This window comes from Ammospiza caudacuta, chromosome 20 (assembly GCF_027887145.1).
Source record: "Ammospiza caudacuta isolate bAmmCau1 chromosome 20, bAmmCau1.pri, whole genome shotgun sequence".
NCBI lineage: Eukaryota > Metazoa > Chordata > Aves > Passeriformes > Passerellidae > Ammospiza > Ammospiza caudacuta.
This window is the reverse complement of record NC_080612.1, coordinates 11,535,347-11,550,225: the sequence shown is the minus strand read 5'-3', so window position 1 is coordinate 11,550,225 and position 14,879 is coordinate 11,535,347. Positions and strand designations below refer to the sequence as shown.

Sequence of the window (14,879 nt, the reverse complement as noted above, 5' to 3'; positions counted from 1 at the left end):
ATCACATAAAACTCCTGAGAGCAGCCTCTGCAGCAGCTGGGCTGGGGCTGTCCCTGGACCTCACCTTGCCCGGAGAAGCCCTGGGTGGGGTGTTTGCTCCCACAGGTGCCCTGGTGCCTCATTAAATGGCTGGGAAATGCCGTGTCATGTCAAATGAAGCTCCTGGAGGATCCTTCTTTCCTCCTGTTGCTGTGGGGCACGTGGTGTTTGTGTCTGATGCAGCTGTTATGGGGCAAAGACACAGCAGAGCCATGACAAAGTTCGTTTATGACCAAAACAATTTTTTACAGGCTCGGGTGATTATTTTACAGTTCAAATAAGGGAATTCCTTGCACGTGAGGATCCACGGGCTGTCACGAGGCTTTAGCATTTTCATCATTGTGGGAGGAACAGAGACAGGGAAACCTGTCCAGGGCTGAGTTTGGGGGCCTGGTGCCTGTCCCTGTCCTCAGGGGGGTGACTGCAGCCTGGTGCTGTGCCCACCTGGCTGTGCTGGGGTTCAGCTGCCAGGTGAGCAGCTGGTGCTGGCTGGGCTCACATGGGCCAGCAGCAAACACCGGAGTGCTCAGGGGGTCCCAGGTCACCCCTCTGGTGTCCTGCTGGCCAGGAGGGCACGGATGGGCTCGGGGGACACCGTTCCGGTGGCAGCTCAGCCCTTTCAGGGGCTGTGGGCGCTCTCTCGGTGTCTCTTGGTCGCACAAGAGCGCGGCTCACACACACACCCGCCGCCGCTCCAGACCCGTTCTGCCAGTCCGGCCGGTGCCCGGTGCCCGGCTGGGCGGGAGTGCCCGCGGCAAGGGCAGCGACAGCGGGGCCGTGTAGGGCCACGCCGTGCCAGGCTGGACTGTGGAAGGCCGAGCTATGCCGGGCCGTGAGGGGCCGGGCCATGCCAGGCTGGACCGTGCGGGATTGGCTGTGCCAGGCCAGGCTGGGCTGTGCGGGATCAGGCTGTGCCAGGCTGTGCAGGGCCAGACTGTGCGGGATCAGGCTGTGCCAGGCCGGGCTGTGCGGGATCGGGCTGTGCCAGGCTGTGCTGGGCCAGACTGTGCGGGATCAGGCTGTGCCAGGCCGGGCTGTGCAGGGCCAGACTGTGCGGGATCGGGCTGTGCCAGGCCGGGCTGTGCGGGATCGGGCTGTGCCAGGCTGTGCGGGGCTGGGCTGTGCGGGATCGGGCTGGGCCGGGCCGGGCTGTGCGGGGCCAGACTGTGCGGGATCGGGCTGTGCCAGGCTGGACTGTGGGAGCCCGGGCGGGATCGGGCTGGTATGGGCTGGGGCAGGACCTGCAGCCGGAGCGCTCCCTGTGCCAGGCGCTGATCCCAGCCCCCAGTGGCTGCCCTGCCCGTGATGTGCCTGCAGCAGAGCTGCACCAGTCCGTCACCAGGTGTGATGGGGCACAGGGGTGAGCCGGGAACGGCTCTGGGACAGTTTGCTGTCCTGAACCAGCAGCAGCCAGGGACCTGTGAATCCTGCAGCATCCTTTTCCCTGCTGCAGCCCCGAGCAGAACGGCAGCGTTGGGGAGCCACCAGCACCCGCAGGGAGAGGTCTCTGAGCCCCTGCGCTTTATTTCTCTGACCCAGAGAGGAAATTTAAAAGTCTAAAAACTCAAATGTGCCCCAGAGTTGTCCTCTCCCAGTGTAGGCGTGATGCGGAGCCACGGAAAACCAAAGCCTCAGGCGTTTTACGCTGTCTTGTAATTCAAGGAACTTTGATTTTACTTTTCTACTCAGCAAAATGAATCCTCCTCTCTGTAATTAATATGCTGCTCAAATGGATTCTTAATTACAGATAAATCACAAATCTACACACTCAACTGTTTTGCTTTTCAAGTAATAAAACAGATCATTTGTCTTCCTCAGATGAACAGAGCCCAACCAGCACACCATTTCCCCCTTTATGAAGAATTCATTTGCCTTAGAAAGAGAGTCTTTAAAAAAACATTGCAAGGATTTCTTGAATAGGGGATCAAAGCTCCCACACTGCTGGAAACCATTTTTCGCTAAACAAGATGTGAGTAAAGGGGGGAAAAGTAAAAGTTTTTTGGTAGTGGTTGGGATTACAACACCCTTGGGAGGGACGGGGACGTGGGGTCAAGAAGTGGTGACCAGGTTAGCAACACAGGGAACAGGAGGGCAGCACAAAGGAACAGAAAGTGGAAATGGACAGCTGAATGGGGACGCATGTTTCTGTGCTGCAAGAGAATGGATGCTACATCAATTCATACTGAGAGCTGAGGGCTGGGGGCCTGCGAATGCATCGGGGCACACAGCAGGGGCCAGAGGTCAGCAGTGTGCTCAGCCGGGCTAATTGACTCTCGTGGGCATGCAGGGAGGGTGATGGAGCACAGGGCACACTGTCCTGCATCCCTGCCACACAAACTGACTCTCGTGGGCATGCAGGGAGGGTGATGGAGCAGGGCAGGGCATGGGGGCACACTGTCCTGTGTCCCTGCCTCACACCCATGGGACAGATGGACACACACCTGTCTGAGTCTGTGTCTCCACCACAAAGCACAAGGACTCATGTCTACATGGTCTGTCCAGGGTCACCTGTGTACGACAGGGAAAAGGTACACCAGCAGCTGGGTCCTCATCATTTCATGTTGTTCTTCTCTGGCACTGTTGAAATATTTTTACCTCTTTTTACAAGGCCAACGGATGCTGGATTTCTGCAGGAGCCCACGGCTGCAGGGACTCGGACCTGGCTGCGCACACGGTGGAATAAATGCTCTCACCTGATCTGCTTTGCCATCTGATGGCATTTTATTTGAGCTCCATGCCTGGGGCACAGCCCAGTGACTGCCCAGGGCTCTCGGCCCTGGGAAGCTCCTCACCCTCACACAGAAGGATTTCCCAGCTGACCCACAGGGAGAATATTCCATTTCCTCACTCCTGGATCTGCCAGCAGCATCCCTTGGTGGGTGATGGATACTGGAGATGATTTATGGTTCTTTGTTACACAAATGCCTCCACATTCTTGCCCATCCTCTCGCAGCAACCAGCAGAGAGCAGGAGCCCCGGCCTGGGAACTGCACCCAGGATGCAGAGCTGGCTCTTTATTCACTGGAAATGCACAGCTGGGGACACAAGAAAGGGAAATGTCACCGCTGTGGGGCTCTGCACCCAGGCCCCTGGCTCTGCTTCCACCCGTGTGCTGGGAAGTTAAAGGTCTGGCAAAGAAAAGGGGATATAAATCAGGCAGAGAAGGGCAGAGGGGAGGATCAGGTTTACCCAATTTTTCATCTCAAGCTTTGTTATTAAAGTAGTGAATGTTCCAGAAGGAACAGCCTATATGTCTTAGAGCTCTTGGATTTCAGCAACATAAACCTTTAGCCCTCAAGACTTTTATTACATTAAATAATTTCTGCTGTTGCTAATTAAATTTCTGTTTGTTTTCCTTCATGAACAACCAGGAAAAATCTGTATTCTTTGATCTGATAGAGAGCACTAGATTTACCTGCATTATTGGACCTCACAGCTTATCATAATGAATAAATCCATTAATTAAATAAATTCTGATCTTAATCTGGGCAAACTTTCTTGAATGCCCTGAGGAGCTCAGCCAGTTGCCAGGTTGCTCCTGCCACAGCCTCAAGCATTGCTTTCCTCGGGCAGTTTGCGAGGCGGGATTGTATAAATCAAGGATTAGCAAAGTGGGTGTGCACGGGGCAGCACCCGCACCCTCCTCTGCTCCCTGCCGGGCTGCAGGCGGGGCCGGGCGGAGGCACCGGGGGAAGGAATTCTCCCTTGTCGCCCCCGTGCTGTCGCGATAGTTCTCCCATGTCGCCGCGGCCTAGCGAAGCCTGCCCGCGCCGTTGCCGTTGCCGTGGTAACGGGCCGCCATGCCGCCCGGGGCGGTTGCCATGGCAGCGGCCGGAAGTGCTCCCGGTTCCGGCGGCGCGGGGGCTGCCGGGAGCGGGGCGGCATGGAGACCCGCGAGCTGTTCCGCCGCCTCGGAGCCGGCGCTCGCTTCGACGTGCGGCGCTTCGGGCTCGACGCGCGGCGCTTCGGGGTGCGGGGACACCGAGGGGAGCGCTCGGGCGCCGGCCCGTGCGCGGGGCAGGCTCCGGAGCCCCGTTCCCACCGGGCGCGGCGCTGAGGAGCGGGGCCCGGCCGTGGCGTCTCACCCTTCTCCTGTTCTCCCGCAGGTGGTTAAAGGGAACCGCGGCAGCGTCTCGCTGGAGAGCCTCGACTTCTTCGGGAGCAAGGAGGGAGCCCCTCAGGGAGCTGCCGAGGAGGGCAGGGGGTTCGCAGGGGCTGAAGAGGAGGTGAAGCAGCAGAAAGATGGAGCGGGCAAGAACGATGGAAAGAGGAAAAGAACGGCAGAAAACGGCGAAGGGAACAGGAAAAAGAAAAAGGCACGAGGTATCTGTGCACACACACACACACGTGTATCCCTGGCAGAACCATCAGAATCCCAGGATGGGTTAGGGTGGAAGGGACCTTGAAGCCCATGCAGTTCTGGGTTCCTTGGCTGGCCTGGCTCAGAGCTGATATCATTACTGGCCAAGATTCAGTGCTGAGACCTGGGGTGTGGTTGCCATCCCTCTGGAGTCTGCATTAATGTTCTTGAGAATGACAGAAAAAAGGCTCTGAGATTTTTTTTTTGTCTCCAAGTAATGTCTGTCTGTATTTTACTAAAGCAAATTTCAATTTGTTTGCAACTTCCAGGAGCAGTATCAATGCCAGAGCTGTCAGAAAACAATGGAATAAAGTGGATGTCCTCTCTGGAAGCAAAAATTGAAGATGCAAAAGACAAAAAGCCTACTGCAGAGAAGCTTGAACGCTTGAGGAGAGAAAAGGTGGGACCAGGGGATTCTGGTGCAACAAGAGCTGCCTGGTGTTCTGTGGGTGTTTAATCCAAATTGGGGTTTATTTATGGTGATTCCTCACTGGAGGAGGGTGGAGGAAAAAGCCAGGGGAGGAATCCTTATGTGGTGAGTTTTGGGGTGCAAATTAAAAAGGAGTTTGTGTTTTGCCTCACAGATCAATCGCTTCAGGCACCAGCACAGGATCAGCATCCAGGGGACAGATCTCCCTGACCCCATTGCCACCTTTGAGCAGCTTCAGGAGGAGTACAAAGTGCACCCTAAGATCCTGGAGAACATCCATGCTGCAGGCTTCCACGTCCCCACAGCCATCCAGATGCAGGCAATCCCTGTCATGCTGCACGTGAGTGCTCTGGGTGTCAGGGGTCCCACAGAACCTGGGCCGGGGCTGCCTCGTGGCACTGTCACAGCTGGATCAGCTTCATCCAGCTGAGAACTTGGCTTTTTCAGTTTGCCTGAGGTATCTTGGGTCAGTTTGCGGCATCGATGTTTATGGGAATGGAATTTTTCCTCTTTTTTCTTTTTTTCCCTTGCTGAAATATAAGTTTGGTTTTTTTCTTACAGGGTCGGGAGCTTCTGGCTTCAGCTCCTACAGGGTCTGGGAAAACACTGGCATTTTGTATCCCTCTCTTAACACACCTGAAGCAGCCCAGGAACAAAGGATTCAGGGCTCTGATCATATCTCCCACCCGAGAACTTGCCAGCCAGGTGTGTGCTGAGGGGTCTCACCCTGACGGGCTGCAGTGTTGTCACTCTGCATCAGCAAAACAGCAGCTCAGTAAATGTTTTTTTCCTTTATTGCCCTCACATATCAGGGAAAGCCAATTTAAATGTTTCTTTCAAGTCTTTTGACTTCTGTGGAGTAGGTACATATCTATTATCTGGGTCTAATCTCAGTGATTAGATTAGGGGCTCAAGATTCTTTGATCATATTTTAAACTGCCCCATGCTCAGGTGCTCTTAAAACCTCCTTTCCTACTTGAGATTGCTCTGAGAGATTTATCTGTTTGTCCCAAACTTGGAATTTCAAGGGATAACTTTATAACACAGCTGTGTTGATAAATGATATAAAAATGCCACCTTTGTGCAGTTTTTATTCATGTGACAGAGGGAGCCACATGTGGTAGTGATGTGAATAATGCCTGTTAGAGAGCTACATTTTATTGTGCTAAGGAAATCAGAGATTTCTCTTAACTCTGAGATCAGGGTGAGGTTTGAAGCTCTAGGTTCAGGATTAGGGTGCCCAGAGCAGCTGTGGCTGCCCCTGGATCCCTGGCAGTGCCCAGGCCAGGCTGGACAGGGCTGGGAGCACCTGGGACAGTGGGAGGTGTCCCTGCCATGGCAGGGGGAACTGGATGGGCTTTAATGTCCCAAAGCATTCCGTGACTCCACGATGGGCAGCAGATTTTTGGTTAGAAAAGCTCATCAGCTCAGTTTGGACACCCAATCTCTGCTGCCTTTGCAGACCCACCGGGAGCTGGTGAAGCTGGCAGAAGGCACAGGCTTCAGAATCCACATGATCCACAAGGCAGCCGAGGCAGCCAAGAAGTTTGGGCCCAAGTCTTCCAAAAAATTTGGTAACTCTTCTAATGACTGAAGTGCTTCTAAAAATTAAAAATTGTCACTGGCCTTTCTCTTTGGGCTGTGTGGTTTTAAAGAGGTGGTTAAAAAGTGGCAGGGAGGAAAAGGGAAGTGAGAGGACATGGACTCTGCTAAACTGTACCTCTGGCACATTGGGTTGGATCTGATGCTCTGATTGTTGGGTTTATTTTGTGTCTTTTTTGACATTTTGCTTCTTTTCTTTTAATAGATATACTGGTTACTACTCCCAACAGACTGATTTATCTGCTGAAAGAAGATCCTCCAGCCATAGACTTGAGCAGGTAGGAGAGTGTTTTCAGTGTGCTTTGCCTCTCAGGAGTGGCTCTCCTGAAAACCAAACCTCTTGTTCCCAGTGTGGAGTGGCTGGTGGTGGATGAGTCAGACAAGCTGTTTGAGGATGGCAAGTCAGGATTCAGGGAGCAGCTGGGCACAATCTTCCTGGCATGCACCTCCCACCTGGCCAGGAGGGCCCTGTTCAGCGCCACCTTTGCCCATGATGTGGAGGAGTGGTGTAAGCTCAACCTGGACAACCTGGTGCTGGTGTCTGTTGGGGCAAGGTAGGTATTGTCTGCTTCTTTTTCTAAAAAAGTTTCACGGGAAATTGTTTTCTCTGCATCATCAGCCTCCTTGATTTTGTGGCTGCTCTTAGTCAGCACTGCAGGTTGTTTGTCTCAGTGAAAATTGTGTAGGCACTGAGATATTTCTCTTGTGTTGAATAAAGTGTTCTTTTCCTTTGCCAATTACAATTATTATCATCAAATAAACATCAATGTTAGGAGCATGCACTGCTTTTAATGTGCAGCATTTCTCATCCACCAGCTTATATTTTTGTGGGGGTTATATATGCTATATATATTTACTAATATATAAGTTTTTGTTAATGTATATAAAAATACTAAAGTGTTTGCGTTGGATTTCTGGTTTCAGAAACTCTGCAGCAGAGACAGTAGAACAAGAGCTGCTGTTTGTTGGATCTGAGACAGGAAAGCTAACGGCAATGAGAGAGCTTGTTAAAAAGGTATTTTGGAGAGACTGAGCATCTTTCTCTTCCTCAACTGAGCTGTGGTCTGTCAGAGACTCCCAATTTCCCAGGTCAAACACTTCTCTGTGACACATGTTAAACCATTGCCCAAATGTGCTGTGTCTCAGTTTCTGCAAAGAAGAGGATTTTGGAACCTGAGATAAACTTACTCTTTTGCAGGGTTTTGCTCCTCCAGTCCTTGTTTTTGTACAGTCTATTGAGAGGGCTAAAGAGCTTTTCCATGAGCTGATTTATGAAGGCATCAATGTGGATGTCATCCATGCAGACAAGACTCAGCAACAGGTAGGAGGATTTTATTTCTTTTCAAGAAATGCATTAGAAAAATTTAGCAAATTCCTGCAGGATTTTGTTCAGAGGTTTAGTTTTATTCCTTAACATCGTGACAACTTTAAGGAAACAAGTTCACCTCCTTTCTCAATTTGCTATTGGAACTGTTTCCAATTATCTTTTCTGTTCTTTTCCTAGAGAGACAAGGTAGTGCAGAGTTTCAGAGCTGGGAAGATCTGGGTGCTCATCTGCTCTGCGTTACTGGCTCGAGGGATGGACTTCAAAGGTGTGAACATGGTCATCAATTATGATTTACCAACCAGTGCAGTGGAATACATCCACAGGATAGGTGAGGCATGGCTCACAAAGCACCTCCTTTTCCCCATTTCTCAGGTCTTTAATGTAGATGCTCTTGTTTTTGTCAGCACCCTGTGAACCTTATTGAGATTTTTCAGACATAGCTGTGCTGGGGAGGAGGCTGGGGCTGTGAGGAGGAATGAAAGGACATGTCTGAAGTAAAATCTCTACTCTGCAAAATGTGTGCTTGGCAGGTCGTACTGGAAGAGCAGGACACAGAGGAAAGGCAGTCACTTTCTTCACAGAAGATGATAAACCTTTATTACGCAGGTAATATGTCTGGATTAATAATGTCTTTATTTCTTGCTTTGTAAAAAAATCACCACAAAAGAAAAGATCAACAACAAACCAGCCAGTTTGTTTGGTTTGCTGTTTTCCACAAAAAATATTTATCACTTTTCCGAGCACTGGAGTTGATCTCTTCCCTCCTGTCCTTTCCAGCATTGCCAACGTTATCCAGCGAGCTGGCTGTCCTGTGCCAGAATACATAAAACATTTGCCCAAACTGCAGAGGTATGTTCATTTCAGCACTTAATCAGTTTTTTAATCAGTGCTTTTTAATGACTTATGGAAGTTTCTAGAACTAGAAACCCTAGTAATTTAATCTTTCTTCACTATACGTTGTTCTCAGCAAACAAAAGAAGAAATTCATTAAGAAACCTTTGACAAGAGAATCCATTTGTACCACCCCAAAGTGCTTCTTGAAAAAAGACAAAAGAAAAATGTAAGTAGCTTTTGCTGAAGAGGAGGTAGGAGTTGCTTTTTGTCAAGAAACAGCCCAGAAAATTTAAGCAGAGAAATAGATATCTTATTTGGATGAACCACCCAGTCATAATGATTTTAGTGATGAAGTTTTAGTGTCAGAATCTTTCTGCTGGAGCTTGGATTAATGGCAACATTTTGCCTTGTGTGGTGGCATGTGTCAGGTGACAGCAGCCTGAATTTAAACCACCGGTTATGTTCGGGTGTCTGATCTCAGATGTGTTTCTTGTAGGAAAACCACAAAGGAAAATACTAAGGGAAAGAAGAAAGGTAAAGAAGACAAAAATGGCAGTAAATTACAGACTGTTGCAGAAAGCTGAATTCAGGCTGGTGAGCTGGGGCTGACACCTCTGTGCTGGAACAGAAGAATGAAGATGGCAGTGATGGTGAAGGGAGAAGAACATTTCTCATGCTTCCTTTGGGGTGGGGGTGGAGGTTTACATGCTAGAAAGTCTCTACTGCAATGCCAGAAGAGAATTCCTGGATGCTTCTTATAGAAGCTGGAGCATGTGCTCGTGCAGTGAATGCTCTGTATTTCTGAGAGTAGTTCAAAACCAGCATCAGCTTGTGTTACTTTCACACAGTTTTGTACTGCTCATTGAAAATATTGTTTGTGTTCAGATCACCCCTAATACATTTTTTAGACACTTCCAGGAGATTCAGAGACAAAAACCCCACAATGTTTACCATTAGGTTTGATAAATGCAACTGTCAGAGACTTCCCCGGACACTTCAAAAAAGCCTAAACAAACCCACTTGTATGTGAAAGTAAAGCCTTGCTCTTCCTACTGTTTTTCTTCTATAAAATTATTTTGAAATAAACTAATACATGCCATTAATTTTGTATGGTTTTATAACTGAGCCTGAAACTAGAATAAACAAGGTCATAAAATGCTAATTCAGAGACCTGTGTGTTTGTGCAGCCTCAGTGGAACAAGTCTGCAGGCAAAAAAGGCCCAGCTCTGTGCATTTTCCCTGTCTTCATCTGCCCAGCGTGTTCTCAGCCCACCCTGCTTTTGTCATCAGAATTCCAGTCAGGCAGGAATGGCTTCTTTGCAACTGCGATACTTTCAGGAAGAATTTCTGGACAGGATTGTCTTGGTTTAATCTGGTTTGGATGGGGCAGGCACAGCCCCCTGTGGCAGGGCCTCAGCACCCTCACGGGGAGGAATTTATTCCCAATATCCATCTAACCCTCCCTCTGTCGCTGTGAATCCATTGCCCCTTGTCCTGTCATTTTCAGGCTCTTGTCGCACGTCCCCAAATGACCCCTGCGAGAGGTCGGGCAGAAAGGCAGCACTTTATTTTCCTTTTTACGGAAAAGCGGTGGTTTGGATGCTGGAAACCGGCGCTCCCCGGGGGCAGCCGGGGCCACTCATCCCATCCAGGCCGTTCCCGGGGGCATGTGGGGCTGAGGAACCGAGGGGATGTGGGAGTGAGGAACCAAAGAATTGTGGGGCTGTGAAATCGAGAACCCACGGGGCTTTGGGTCGGTGGAGCAGGGGAACCGAGGGGCTGTGGAATCGAGAACCCACGGGGCTTTGGGTCGGTGGAGCAGGGGAATTGAGGGGCTGTGGGGAACCGAGGGGCTCTGTGGGTGTGGAAGCGGGGAGCTGCGGGATCGTGGGGCTGTGGAACTGAGGGGATGTGGGGATGTGGGCCTATGGAATCGAGGGGATGTAGGTCTACGCTTCTCTGGGGCTGAGACACGGAGGAGCTGTGGGGCTGTGGAACGAAAGAACCGAGAGGATGTGGCTCTGTGGAACGAAAGAACCGAGAGACCGTGGCTCTGTGTAACGGAGGAACCGAGGGGCCGTGGCTTTGTGGAACGGAAGAACAGAGGGGCCGTGGCTCTGTAGAGCTGCGGCTCTGTGGAACGGCGGAACCGAGGAGCCGTGGCTCTGTGGCTCTGTGCACCGGAGGAACCGAGGAGCCGTGGCTCTCTGGGGCTGTGTACCGGAGGAACCGAGGAGCCGGGGAGCGGCGGGGCCGGGGGCGGTGCCTGCCCGGGCCGGCCCCGGAAGCCGCCGCCGCCGCTCCGCTGACAGACGGCGGGGCCGAGCGCGAAGATGGCGCTGCGGCCCGGGCCCGGCGCGGGGGGCGCCGGCGGGGCGGGCGGCGGAGCGGCCGGGGCCGCCAGGTCGGTGTGACCGGGAGCAGCGGGCGAGGGGCTGCGGAGAGGGAGCGGACAAAGAGGGAAGGGCGGTGATGGGGAATGGAGGGGACGCGGGGAGGGGCGGACGGAGATGGGGGCGATGGTCGGGCTGGGGTGGCGGCTCGGAGGGCAGGTGCGGTGTCAGGGCCCAGGTGGGCTGTGCGGGGTTTCTGGCTGGCCTCTGGGGGTCCCAGGTAGGGTCTGTGGGGTCTCAGGTGTGGCACATCCTGGCTGGGGTGTGGGGCTCGCAGGTGTGGTGCAGGGGGTCTCAGGTGAGGTTCGTGGGATGTGGGTGGGGGTCCCAGGTGGGGTTCGTGGGTTGTCAAGTGGGCTTTGTGGGGTCCTGGGTGGGGTGTGCGGGTCTCGGGTGTAGTACCTGTGATCCCGGATGGAACATCGGAGGCCCAGGCGGGATGTGGGGTCCTGGATGGGGAGGTCCCAGGTGTGTTGTTGGGAATGCAGCCACGGTATCTCTGCATTTTGCTGCGATTTATTCACGTTTTGGGGGCCCAGGCTTGGGCAGTTGCGCCCCCCTTGCTGTCAGGCTCTGCAGCTGCCATCTCAGATGTTGGAGTGGGAAGGATTTGGGGGTTCTGCCAGCCCCGCTTGGTGCTGCCACGGTAAATGTTCTGTCACCGCTGCTCTGTCTGTCTGTGTCCTCCTGGGACCCAGCCTCCCTGGGGACTTCCCTCTTCCCCTCCTCACAAAGGGCACCTTGGCCACAGGGAGGACTGAGGAATCCTGTCAGGAGGGAAAAAAAACAATGTTAAAAGAGATGTTGCTGTGTTTCTGGAAAGGTTGGAAAACTGGATTTCACCACCTTTGAAGACTCTAGTAATGTGTTTTTTCCAATGTAGGTTCTTGTCTGCTATTTATCTCTTGTCCTACTTCCAGGGAAGCTGAAGAAATTTTGCATTTCACAATTAAGCTCAATGAGTTGTCTTGGAAATCCGAATCCCATGGTTTTGTCAGTGTTACTGGGAGTGTTGTCGTTGTTGTCAGTTTCAGAAATTGTTGTCAGTTTCAGAAATAAAGGTTCTGAGAAATAAAAGGATTTACAAATCGCCATTGCCCATTGATAGTATTTTGGTTTCTTTGAGGAAAAAGTCTTGAGGTAGAGGAAAAGTTCTGTTCTGTCTGTGTGGGTTCTTTGCCTGATTTCACTTCAATTTTTGTGCATTTCTGCCATTCAAAAATACTCTGACAATCTGTTGCATCGATGGAGTTGTACTGCTTGGGAGTTAAGGGGTTTAAAAATGCACTTGTGGATGGGAAAGCATTCTGTGTGGTTTGGAGCTGTTACAGTGAAGTCTCCATTCAGAAAAGGAGTTTTCGCTCCCCGCTCCTGCGTTTTGGCTGAAGCTGTTGCTTGGTTGGTTTGGGGCTTGGTGTTCCTTTTAAGCTCCATATTTAAAACACTGATTTAGTAGGACTGTACAGATTTCTGGTGCTGCTTTCAGAGGTCCGTTGCAGGGTGATCACTTTGTTCCCTTCCCTTCATTGTGTTTGTGCAGCGTGCCCAGGGCGCTCTCGCCCAGCACCGTCCCTGCGCTGGCTCCCTCAGCCGCCAGAGCCAGCTGCTTTCCCTGATTGCTCTGGGCAATTCTGCAGCTCCAAACAAGCACTTCACTCATCAGTCCCCATTGGTGGAGGGGTTTGAATCTTGGAGTGAATTGTGGTGGATCTGAGTACACGCACGGGGCTGTGCTGCCAGGGCTTGCTTTGGACCAGCTCCTCTTCCCGTGCCCTCTAATCAGCTGAGGGGGTTTTGCTTGATTGTTTATTTTTATTTTTTTCAGCCGGGACTTATAAATAAACCAGGAGCTCTGTGGAAAGGGATAAATATTTAATAGTTTGGCCTTTACTTGCTCCCAACAAGCAGTGGTACCTCCCGACGCTTGTTCGGTTTACGTTGCATTTGCTGGTTTGGGGAATTCTTGTTGATCAGGTTCCCCAACAAGAAGGGAAGCATGACACTTAGAACACTTCTACATGATTAGGAGATCTTCAGAAGTTACATTTAATATTTCATCATTCTATTTGTTTTCGTGTTGATACTGTGTGCCAAGGAGTGGATTAAAATGACTGAGTTGAGTTAAACAGACCTTGGCTGTGGTGAGAACCAAGCCCTGCACGTGTTTGGGGCTGAGCTCTGTAAGTCTGCAGACTTCTTAGGAGGGAGAACCCCAGAATGATGGGGTGGAGGATGGCAAGACTGGAGCATTGGGAAGCACAGGTGTTTGATAGTTGTGGAAGGAGAAATCAGCACACAGTGCTCAGGGCTGAAGGAAAAAGCTTCAGGATGATGAAGATCCTGAGTAGAGGATGAAGAGCAAATGGGTTGTCTTGGTGACCGTTGACCTGCTGCCTGTACAGTGGAGAGGTGCAATTTGCTCCTGGATAAATGCATAATTTAAATTCCCTATTTTATCCTAGTGCTCATATTACAGAGCTCTTTTATATTTATAAAGCAGGTTGGCTTTCAGCACTTCCTGCGGCCATTTCTGATGGCATTTTCTCTTGTACTCTTCGTCAGTTTCTTTTACATCCACGCTTGAAATTGAACATTGAATATCTATAAGTGTGTTTCCCTTCCACAGCACTTTGATGTAATAACTGCCTGGGACACTGAGTGAGGTTCTTGTTTGGGAAATTGCTGCTGACGTGGGTTTCTGCAAGTTGCTTGCAAATGAGAATTTTCAACTAGGTCCTTTTTGGCTGTTTGGCAGCTGTTTGAGAGCGAGGGCTAGCAATTTCCATCAGGATTTTAGTTGAAATTTTAATGGTTCTTCCTCTAGGTGCACTTGACCCTTGATATGTGAAAGGAGTGTTTTCTCCAAGGTTCTATTTTTGTTGTAAGTAGATAACTGAGAAAATAGAAACTCCATTATTTTGTGATGTTTCTAAAGGAGGCAGAAAGTGATGGGGTTTTGTGGATAGTTTATTTTTCTTCAGAAAGGCTGTTCCTAAGCAGCTGAGAATTGTTCTCTGGTGGTCCTGCTGAGTCAGATACTTCCAAGAGGAGCTGTTTATTCACTGCGTACTTAGCCCACACAACACACTGACCTGTTCCCACGCTGTGTGGGTGCTGGAAGTCTCTTGTGGGTGATGTGGATGAGTCAAAGCCGTGTCAGGGCTGCTGGGAGGATCAGCTCTGTGTTTCCTGGCTCTGCACTGCCGGGGTGCTTTGGGATCCCGCTGAGGGTTAACCACTCCCTTGGATGGTATTGTTTTCTGTGGGACCTGCAGGAGCAGCTGCAGGTGCTGACCAGAAGGTGAGAGGCTCCTGGTGATGGTGCTGATGTGGAAGTCGAGGTGGGTTTTCCGTTTTCACTGAAGTGACAGAATTTCACGTACTCTCGTTTTCCTCCTGCAGCTTCATGTTTCCCGTCGCAGGCGGTTTGGGCCCCCCTCAAGGTACGTATCAGCTTCACGTGCTGAGCACAAAGTTCTTGATTTTGTTTAGACAAACTAGACCTAAACCAGGTCTGCAGTGATGTTCAGAGGTGTGATTATTAATTGAACTCCATGGCTGATTTTTGCCCTTGAATTCAGCTCTCTCACTCCTCTGTTGGGAAAACCTCCTGTGTGTTGTTGAGGCAGCGTCACCAGAATGTGGATTAAAGGTCCAGGAAAACTACATCTCCTTTTTTAACCTGAACTGGCCTTTTGGATTCTGCTGTTATTTTGAGTGTGGTATTTCACCTCTCTCTGCTTCATCTCCCAGCTGTGTACACCCATGCTGTGTGGGTGTTGCAAGAGCTGGTAAATATTTACAAAGCACATCAAGACCCCGGGACAAGAGTCACAACCTGTGTGGAAAGTATTAATACAATGGGAGAGCCCCAGCCTTAAATTGCCTTTGTTC

General features: G+C 50.8%; 2 protein-coding genes across 3 annotated transcripts in view; both read left to right on the top strand.

Annotated features, from left to right (window-relative positions):
• Positions 1-3,922: 3,922 nt before the first annotated feature.
• On the top strand, positions 3,923-9,713 carry DDX52 (DExD-box helicase 52). Its single transcript, XM_058817855.1, has 15 exons — positions 3,923-4,009; positions 4,146-4,362; positions 4,669-4,799; positions 4,984-5,169; positions 5,391-5,534; positions 6,292-6,403; positions 6,637-6,709; positions 6,782-6,985; positions 7,356-7,446; positions 7,630-7,752; positions 7,936-8,086; positions 8,289-8,364; positions 8,536-8,607; positions 8,726-8,818; positions 9,089-9,713. The coding sequence occupies exons 1-15, from the start codon at positions 3,923-3,925 to the stop codon at positions 9,174-9,176; spliced, it is 1,848 nt and encodes a 615-aa protein (XP_058673838.1). The 3' UTR covers positions 9,177-9,713.
• A 1,212-nt stretch (positions 9,714-10,925) lies between these two features.
• Positions 10,926-14,879, top strand: part of SYNRG (synergin gamma) — a 33,660-nt gene continuing 29,706 nt past the window's right edge. For both annotated transcript variants that reach the window (XM_058817645.1, XM_058817644.1), the window contains exons 1-2: positions 10,926-10,996; positions 14,388-14,428. In XM_058817645.1, coding sequence (XP_058673628.1) covers positions 10,926-10,996; positions 14,388-14,428 — 112 coding nt within the window. The remainder of the gene's footprint in view (positions 10,997-14,387; positions 14,429-14,879) is intronic.